This window comes from Nanorana parkeri, unplaced genomic scaffold, assembly GCF_000935625.1.
Source record: "Nanorana parkeri isolate BGI_ZX_2015 unplaced genomic scaffold, ASM93562v1 scaffold651, whole genome shotgun sequence".
Classification (NCBI taxonomy): domain Eukaryota; kingdom Metazoa; phylum Chordata; class Amphibia; order Anura; family Dicroglossidae; genus Nanorana; species Nanorana parkeri.
Genome location: NW_017306919.1, coordinates 133479 through 143905, shown reverse-complemented (window position 1 = coordinate 143905; position 10427 = coordinate 133479). Strand labels below are relative to the sequence as shown.

Genomic DNA, 10427 nt, shown 5'->3' with positions numbered 1-10427 from the left:
TTTAGTGTTATCAGTGATTGATGGCCCTAGAATTATTGCTCTCACTGTGACGTTCGCGACGATATGTAACATGTGCGGCGTAATGGGCGCAATCGTCGTTTTTGCACGTATGCGCCCCCGACGCATGTTTGCATGCGTGTATGTATGGGTGGGGACTTAAAACATTTTTTTATTTTTTTAATTCTTTTTTATGTGTGACTTTAAAAAATTTTTGGGGGGGAACTTACATTTTTTTTCCTTTTTACTAAACTTTATTGCTATCACATACGAGGCTAATAAAAAACCCCTATGTGATAGCAAAATATGTGACAGGTCCTCTTTATGGAGACATCAGGGGTCTCCAAGACCCCTAATGTCACCTAGGACCCCACAAAAGAAGCTGATGAAGCACAGATTTGCTCCATCAGTTTCTGAAGCTGGAGAGTGACACGAGAATGCGGAAGTGATGCGATATACACCATGGAGGGGAACCGATCGGCACCCCATACACGCGATCCGCCCCGGCTCTACAGCCGGCGGATCGCTTGTAGGGTAACAGGCACCGCTGCCTGTTTTAAAATTTTCGGCCGTTTCCCGCTCGAGGGGGCGTGTTTGAGCGGACGTCTGAAGACGCCCGCTCAGATCTAGAGAGCTCGGGGACGGGCGTTTTTCGTTTTTTTTTACTACGGCCGGCCCGGAAGTGGTTAATGGGACTTCCGGTATTTGGCATCGAAAAAAAATATCGGTATTCATAGTCAATACCGAAAAACCAGTATCGGTGCATCCCCAATCTATACAAAACAACAAAAATGAAATATATTGCAGCTTGCCAGTCCTTAAATGTTATGGCTGCATTGGTTTTCCTTTTTTAAGTACATTTTCTGCAAGTACCAAAAAATACCTGTTGATCCTGATAGAAATCCAGTGTCCTTGTGCACTGAACTGCAATCTCTGTATCTGCCTTCAAAGCTATCTTCTGTGAACTACACAGTAAGAGAGGAAGGTGTTTGTAGTCCAAATAAGGGGAGCAACTAGGTGACAACACTGCTCCTCTATAAATACAGTACGTTGAGCTTGGTCACCCTGGGGCAGGAACTTTGTTACTTGCATGATTAAAGGGAAAAAGCCATACAAATGGAGACTAGATAGATAGATAGATAGATAGATAGATAGATAGATAGGATAGATAAACATTGTTGGGCTCAGATATACTTTAACCTGTAGGGTGACACCACATTTTCACACTCTGACAGGCTTCTGTCTAAATGAGATCCCCCACACCCCTCTGCCTGAACTGCAAAGCTTTGGTGTAGGCAGATGTCAAACCAATACTTTTTTCTTAGTTTTAGTTTTTTTATGTAGCAAAGCCACGGAAAGCATTGAAAACCAGGCAGGAATTCTAATCCTTCTCCACTGTATCTAAAACACAACAAATGCTTTTGTCTTCACATACACTTCAATGCACCATGGTTAACATGAGAAGGTGGCTGTAATATTAAAGGGTCACTTACTCCCAACTCCTTGCAACCTTTTACTAGGGATGGCAGATAACATAGCATAAACAAATACTAATTAATATCCAAGTGGTTTTGTTCTCATTTGTCTAAATCATTCAAACTTGCTCTTCAAAGCTAAAAGGCACCTGTTCATAGAGGCTGCTCCAATCTCTTTTTTTGCTTCCTCTCAGCTCCCACAGCTCTCTAGTAAAATCTAGATAGCAGCTGTGAAACTCCTTGTAAAAATCCACTTTCTTTCACTCCTTCATCCTTACCTTCCACATTGGCTGGAATTAAGTTTTTTTTTCTTTTTGTCCAAAAGAAAAAAAAAAGTCTCAATCAGGAAAGAAAGGATGATATCTTTGTATCTAGATAGCATGTGTAAGAACCGACTTCAAAAGTCTTATTTCCATTGAAATGTTCACAGCTGCTATCAAGGGATTATTAGATTGTAAGCTCCTTGAGGGCAGGGACTGATGTGAATGTGCAACTATGTAAAGCGCTGTGTAAATTGTTGGCGCTATATAAATACCTCTTATAATAAATAAAACATAAGGGATTGCTAGAGAGCAGTGACATGACAAGAGGGAACAATGAAGAGCTTACACAGGTATTCTTAAATTGGATGGCAAGAGGAATGGCATAATTTACTTTAATGTATTCACATTGCAAATATATATGGTACAATCTTCCATGTTATCTCCTTTACAGAGGACACTTGGGTTCTACTCACCAGTAGCATGACAAAACAGATGGAGCGTTCCATGGACATGAACAATCTGGCCCTGATCACTTAGGAAAGGAGGAAGCAATTTGAGAACATCTGTTTCAGCACTAGAAAGAACTTCAGGATGCATGCTGGATAGTGAAGGATGCAATTCGGAAGCCATAGAGGACACAAAGGAGGTGGCAGAAGAAGGAAAAGGTATGGGAGATGAGGCTGTGTGATAGACAAGGACACAAGAGAAAGAAAGAGGGAACTAAGAAAGATAAAAGGAAGCACAACACTACCAAAAAAAGGAAGTTCATGCACTGAACGAAAATCTTAAATTAAGAATGGTGACAAGCATATGCAAATGGGCCAAAGAATGACAAAACACTAAATTAAACTTCTTAAAACAATAAAATTATACTTTAATGAATGTTTGAATTTACATTTTTACAGAACCGTTATAGAAAAATAAACTTATTTTCAATGTATAAACAGCAAGAATCACAGTGTGGTTTTGTCCTTTTTTTTTTTTACAGCTAAACAATATAATACACTGAAAGAATGCCCTTTAATGAGTTTATCATGCTTTCTAGTGCACATAGCATGTGGATTTTGCAGGCAAGTAGTCTCAGTGTCTCTTTCTGCAGTTTCCCTCCAGTGTTTTCACAGGTAGGACCAAAAGTCACTGTTGAAAGTCTTATTTTCCCTTATAGTCCATAGAAATGCCTGCTGGTGCTTCCATTTAAGTATTACCAGCGCATAACTAATGCAGGGATTTTGGAAATGTTTAAAATACATCCTGTTCCCCCTGTACACAATTGTTCTGCTGTGTACAGAAATTATTTGCATCTTTCCCCATGTCAGTAGTTATGTCCACAGTCCAGTTCTTGTTGTGATGTAACGAATAAAAAACAGCTCAGATACATCACTTCCCACTCCCTCACTCCATCGCTCGAGTACCCACAGGTTGCAAGGATAGCAGTTTTGTTTTACATTATGAAAAGTAGGACAGCAAAGGTTGTATTCCCTGAGAAAGCAATTCGACTGAAGAAAAACAGATCCATAGCAAAGCTGCAGGCAAATGAACAAAGACTATATATACACATACACAGTATTATAAATTGTGTTCTGGAAGTTACATCTTCAAGTACTAACAAGAATAGCTGTACCCCTATGTGGCCAAAGTACCAGATACTTACCAATTTGATAAAAAAAAAATAATAACTTCCAATTTGGAATTAAATTTATAACGTGAAAGCACTTGGTCAGTCTTGTGCAAAGAAAAAAAAAAAACACAAACTAAAGAGGAATGTAAAGAAAGACATGGAAAGGATATACAAACAATACATTTAGCTAAACACTAGAAACAACCATATATCCTTTTTTGAAATGGAGTGAAGCTGAACAGCCTAGTAGCCATATTACGTGTGGCTCAGTATACACATCACTTGAGAGAAAAGCATTGGCTTCAATCACCATCTGAGTCGGCGTACTTTATTTCACATTTAACATCAAATGGTTGGTCCGTCTCATTTTCCTCTGTCGTCTCATCTTCTTTATGAGTGATATTTCCATTAACACAGTCTGCATCTGTCTCATAGCCGGTGTCTGGAGGCGCTTTAACTGTCCCACTACACTGGTTCTCAGTACACCCTTTTTCCACTAAGGTTTCCTTCAAACCATGCTCACAATCTTTCAAGCTTGGAGGACTCTTCTTTTTGCTTGATAGCAAAGCAGAGCGGTATTTCAGGCAAGCGTCTGGAAGGAACCCTTTGTAGCAATTGTATATCAACAAAATGACAAATAGTAAGAAGAATACTATGACCAAAATTATGAGAAGAGAGCAGTCATTATTGTTGGTCAAGTACAAAGCTTTTTCAACATTGGGAAGGGCGCTGAATACCTCCCCCAACACAGGGACCGTTGGTGTTGTTATTTTGTTGTTTAGATATGTTACACCCCCAACAGATGTAGTTACTACTGGAGTAGTTGTTGTGGTCGTAGACATTTTGGTGGTCTTCTCCTTCTTCACTACATAAAAGCGAGTGGTTTCCATTATTCCTTCCATTCGTGTTGATGGTGGTGGAGTTGTGCTGGCCACGGGAGGTGGTGTCTTCTCAATCTCTAGAACATGTTTGATCACCAGCTGGGAAAATACATTACTCATCACAAGCTCTTGTGCCCAGCACTGGTAAGTGCCTGTATCTGACTCCGTCACATTGAGTATGATTAGAGCATTGTTCACAATATATTTGGGAGGGGCCACGCTAAAGCTTTCTTTATTGAATGTCCACACCACTGAAGCCAGATTAGACTTGTAAGAACATTTCATCTCTACTGTGCTTCCTGCCTTGACAGAGTACCTCTTACTTTCCTGGATCCCTTTATCAGCAGAATCTAAAAAAGCGGGGCATACATCAACAATAATTCTCTTATATTACTATTAATATATAAAGATTAACACAGTACTTCTGATTGGGTTTGACGTAGATCGATATTGTGTTAAGGCTTAACTCTAAGAACATGTCTAAGTCATGTCAAATCAGTGGAGGAGCCCAAGGAACCATCATGACGTTACAAATCTGTAAGGATTCGCATTCGTTCTAAATAACAGAGGACAAAACTTACCTGGACATTGAGAAGAATCTCCATTTAAAGACTGAATCAAGAGCCTGGGGTAAAACAAGACAATTTAAAGATCAAGTAAGGTTCACAGTCTTACATTCTCAACATAAATATTGTTCAGCCATGCCAGGATTTCATATCCTTCATTAATCTTAATATTGCTTCTGCGATCCCTAAATGAAATCAGCAATAAAATGTCTGCTTTAAACTTTGTTGCAATTCGTAATGTTTGTCTATTTTCCACTTTAGCTGTTCAGTGTAGTAATGCTTCAGTACCAGTCAATAACATGTGAGGTGTAACATTTGTCTTATTTCCTCTTAAGCTCCTCAGTGTAGTAATGCTTCAGTATCAGTCACTAACTGCTAGGTGTTTTGTATGCAGGTAAATAGAAAAACTGGGTGAACGCTACACTTCAATATTCCCATAAGAGAATCAAGGAATACATTTCACTTCCGTTCTGGATGGAAAGATACCCCACGCTAGCCAAGACTTCCAATCTTGGGCTGGCATCACAGAACAGAAACTGAAGGGTTAACTGGATGATACAGTTTATGATTGTAAATCCAGAAGAAAGTTTTTGGGCTATTCCCATTTGTTCTGTGCTATGAAGGAAGAAGAATTTAGAGCTACATTCACAGCTTATGGCACCGTACCACATTGGGTAAAAGAAAGGGCCATCTATGATCACACTATATACAAATACTCTGCAGGCCACTTCAGGCTGCACCAGTGTTCTGCTCTTCAGTAAATATACCTTGAAGATACCCTAATTGTTACAAATACATCTGGGACACTTGTCTGAGTTCCTGATGCATACAATTTTATATATGTCTAGCTTCTAAATGTTATCTATACATTTACTTAAATGTATAGATAATTGACTAGTTTGGGGTGAGGCCTCTATTCACCTGGGGGAGTACTTTGGGAAGTGCCTTTTTTGGAGTGATAGCTTCTAAATGTTTACACACCAGCGTACATTGTGTTAAGATTTTGCAGGTTTGTTTACTCAAACATACATTTAGCTACGACAAATGTTCCACCATCCTCAAGAAAGACTCTCTGTTCTAGCTAGCGCTACGTGGATGATTTAATAAGGAAGAAAAAGACAAGGATGAATTATGTACCTGTCCGTGTTAGCCTCCAGAAGGATTTCAACACAGGAATTTTTGCTTGGGTGCCAAGCACAATAGGGATCCCTGGTGAGCACACACTCTGCACAAGACGTGAACTTCTCACAGAAAGCAATGGGAGACTGAATCACTTCATCATTGGAGCTGGCATAGATGTATCTCTTGTTCTACAACAAAACAGTGACATGGAACAGTCAGTGAAAATGCAGTAACCATGCTGGCAATACCTAGCCATGTACCACCCTACACATCACAATATATGGCAGTTAACCTCTTCCCGACGTCAGGACGTTCCATGCCGATCTGGAAAACGTGGGCTTTAAAGACGTTAGGACGACATAGAACATCCTAACTTCTAAGCCCTTCTGTTCCCCCCCTCCCCCCCATGTTATAACTACCCGTCGGGATGCAATGCCTGGCTTCTCAGGCACTCTTCGGTTCAGGCTCACATGATTGCAGTGACAAGCAGTGATACACTGTAACAGCCAATTAGTCTAATCATTGGCTGTCAGCACTGCCTCTGCTTCTCTCTCCTCAGTGTGATCTGAGGTGAGAGTAGATCAGTGCTACAAAGTGTCCAAATAGTTCAAGTCCCAAAAGTAATAATAACTGTGCTTAATATAATAGAAATAATAACTTGCTGATCACAGTTTTATAGCTGTGATCTCTCTGATCAGTACAATAGTACTGTTCCAGATTATTGTTGGTTTTTCTTTCTTTTTTTGTGTGTGAATTGTATCCATTTTTAATAATGTTAGTTTAAAAAAATTAACCCCTTCAGCGCTGCATATTTTATTTTAATTATAATTTTAACCTTTTTTAAACATTTTTTAATTAACCCCATCCGCACTGAGATTGTAGAATAAAATTATGGTTGTTTTATTGCAGTAAAAACACATCAGTATCATGATATTCCCAATAAAGTGTGTGTGTGTGTGTGTGTGTGTGTGTGTGTGTGTGTGTGTGTGTGTGTGTGTGTGTGTGTGTGCATGCATGTTTAGTAAAAATTCAATTTCTTAATTTCTCATAATTGGTTAGATTTTATTCAAATATAATGACACTTCGTTTATAAGTATTTGATGTCAAACGAAAGCCCCATTTGTCCTCTAAAAAAACAATATATAATAAGTGTGGGTGCGCTTAATGTGAAAGAGGTAGATTAGGGTTGAACAGACATATAGCTCATATTCTATGTTTTGTTTACGTTCAGAACTTGAACAATTGCCTCCATCCCTAATGGTTTTAACGGACACTGTACAGTAAATGGCACCAAAAGTAACATGCTGTTGAATAAAAATGCTTATAAAAAGGTAACTAGGAAGTTATGAATCATGATGGAAATACAGCATAAAGATGAGCACGGCCCCCAGCCGTTTACTTTTAAGCACAGATATACTCTCCACTGCAATTTCACTTATCCTGCCAGTTGGTAGAACGAAGGGAAATACAGTCGTAATGATGGGAATTAAACTGGCACCTGTGCCAAGCATTACATGTGCACAACCAGCATTGCACTTAAAAAACAAAGCAAATGTAAATGTATGTATTGAATTTGCTTTATATATGTTAGCTGTACTCTACGATGCAAGGCTTTCTGTATACTGTGCTATTCCTGTATGGTGTTTTGCTTACTTCAGCCAGGTCACTGCTGCTGTACACAACTCACACCACAGTAAACAAAGAGTTAAGTGGAATGTGCATGCCCAAGGACATTTTACCTAGTGGGAGTCCATTATAAAGAGGACAAGCTGCATTCATGGTCAGTCATCCATTCTGTAAAAAGTATTTTCTAGTGACTGAAAGTCCATTAGCTCTCTGCTGACTGTACTGTGAATGCAGTTTAGCAGTGAGTTTTAGTTAAAGTGAGCTGTAAGTGCGTATAAATAGCTTTAAAAAAAAAAAAAAACTACAGTTATAGGTATTCATATTGACAGCAGTTACTTTTCATTCTTGCAATCAAAATGGGAAGTTTACCTGCTTATTTGAAAGAAGCAATGTCTGGACTGCTTGGTGATCGGGGAACAACACTATCTCCTCAATAATACGCATTTCAGTGTCACGACTCATTGCTTTGTGCAACATACCTTTATCTAAGCAGGGTGGAAACAAATGTATACAAATAAAAAGCTTGTACAAAATGCTATTAAAATGTATTATAAAAAGATCACAAAGTTTGTTTCAAACATCAGCTTGCAATGGTCATCTTTTTACCTAAACAGTAAAGATACCCAGAATCATCAATTAGAAAACCTGTCACTAACACTACTGTTTCTCGCAAAGTGTGTCAGCAATCTGCATCACTTATCTCCTTTTACTGTCCCTCTCCATAAGAAGAACCATGATGCCATGTTTGTGCAACCACCACCCAATCCCATTAGCTGTATGTGCTCCGATTGTGCATGCACATCTAAACACCCTTGTAGGTCCATAGGCATTTTAAAACCCCCACAAAGACAGCCCATATAAAAAGTGACAAATAAAAGGCAAGTCTACTTCCAGTAAAATGTATTAAAGAAAAGCACTTTTGGCTAGTTTGCTGACTATTCTTCTGCCTTCGGATTTTGTACCTCGCTGCCCGTTCGTGTTAGACATCGGCCTGTTTTTCGACTACTCTCCTGGATCCTGATTTTGTACCTGATCGCCAGTTTGTTGCCGACTCTGCCTGTCTGACACCGCCTAACCTAAACCTCAGCTTTGCTCCACTTCGGACGCTACCTTCCACCGGTACCTTACAGTTGTAGAATAAATGTAAAGGCATACTTTTATTGGAATACTAAATAGTTAAATAACAAAAGATGTATTTTGCCTTTTTACAGATGAACATATTTTAATAGGTATTTTACAAGCACAAAGCATTTCAAGTTTGGACCTGTGTGTTCTTTATTAACATTGCAAAGTTAATAAGGTAGCAGTATATTGTGTTTGTTCGTGCGAAGGATGTTGAGTAATTTCTTATAAGAATATATGCTCGAGATACATTTGTAGGAGCATTACAGTGCATCATGGATGCCATCGTCTTGTTCAGTGGGAACTCTTAGAAAACATATAGTTTAGCGGGTGTTTATTGAATTATGTACTGTGTGTTTGACTGGTATGTGTGGGGGGGCTCAGGTATTATAAGCTGTTCTCTGCCATCGTCTTGTTCAGTTCTAAATTAACATCACAAATTCTATAGAGCACAATATTTCTTTTTACAGTGGGCGTGCAAATGAAGAGCAACATTTACTAAGGGTTTCACTTCAAAATGGTCCTGATATGGTACTGACAAGAAGGGTAGGTGATATGTACATGTGCAGTGCAAAGACTTTCTTCTCACCTGTACTTAAAAACATGACGTCATAGGTATTGCCATCCAGTGCTTTGACCTGATCTACGACAATCTGAGTGTATGTCACATTCTGAAGCACTAGCTTGGGCTTTTTCCCCAGAGGGGTCACGGAGTCATCCATTAGAGGGTGATCTTTCACAAACTGTAATGTCTTATCCGGCAGGTTCAAGGAGCTAGTGTAGTTCATGGCTTTAGCCTCGTTACCGATGCACTAAATCAGAAGTAAAAAAACACAAACCGTTTAGAATAAACTTCACATCATGCTGCAAATTTGATAGACGTCTACTAAATAATATGGTTTGCAAACAGGAAAATACAGATCAGCATGATCTCGGGAAGTTTAGAGGTGTCAGGTCAGCAGTAAAAAATCTGTACCATTAGGTTTGTAAAACTAAACTGGAAACCAGACACATTTGCAGATTTCATGTTTCATGAATTGTTATGTGTGTGCTACTATGAAAAACTCACAATTCTGTATGTTTAACTACTTTGCAAGGTAAATACCTGGAAAATTGTAAGTATCTTATAAAATCACAAACACCTTTCATTTTTTTTTTTTAAATGCTGGCCTGGCCTATAAGCTAAATTAAATAATCTATTCATTTTATTAGTTACATGCTACTAATTTTAGATAAACAATTATACAATCAGACTGTTAATAATAGGCTTGTTTTATCTATTGTAGTTTTTTTTACTTTTCAAGATCTCTGTGCACTTAAAATTTCAAAATGGATACACACAATATAAAAATATCTATGTTGATAGATTGTAAACAAACCGAAGCGTACTAAAATATCCCTGTATTCTGCACCATATACAAAAATTGAACAAGCTAAAAAAAATCCCAGTGTCAATGACCATAGACGGTGACCTGACAGATTTCCAGTTGGTATAAATAAAATATATTATTGTGGTCATTTCTGCAACGCCATCCATAATGAAAAAAGAGAAATCTAAATTCCTGCGGGTGTTTGCTACAACTACACCCAGAATGTATTTCTATGTTTTGGGGTGGAATGTCAGTGTGGGGGTACTCTGCTTGTTTCTGGTTGTGATAAACCTCCGTTTTTTAAAATTAGGTTTCCGGTATTACTAATCTAATTTCTTTCCTCCAATATACATCTTATAAATCTCACAAGGGGGAGATTTATGGTAA

At 38.5% G+C, this 10427-nt stretch overlaps 1 protein-coding gene across 1 annotated transcript in view; it reads right to left on the bottom strand.

The window, feature by feature from the left end:
• Positions 1-2887: 2887 nt before the first annotated feature.
• SEMA4D (semaphorin 4D) overlaps positions 2888-10427 on the bottom strand; it is a 26943-nt gene continuing 19403 nt past the window's right edge. Inside the window, exons 10-14 of the mRNA XM_018563307.1 lie at positions 9260-9482; positions 7918-8033; positions 5938-6110; positions 4816-4859; positions 2888-4584 (exon numbers count right to left, since the gene is read on the bottom strand). Of these exons, the coding sequence (XP_018418809.1) occupies positions 3656-4584; positions 4816-4859; positions 5938-6110; positions 7918-8033; positions 9260-9482 (1485 nt within the window). The 3' untranslated portion in view covers positions 2888-3655. The remainder of the gene's footprint in view (positions 4585-4815; positions 4860-5937; positions 6111-7917; positions 8034-9259; positions 9483-10427) is intronic.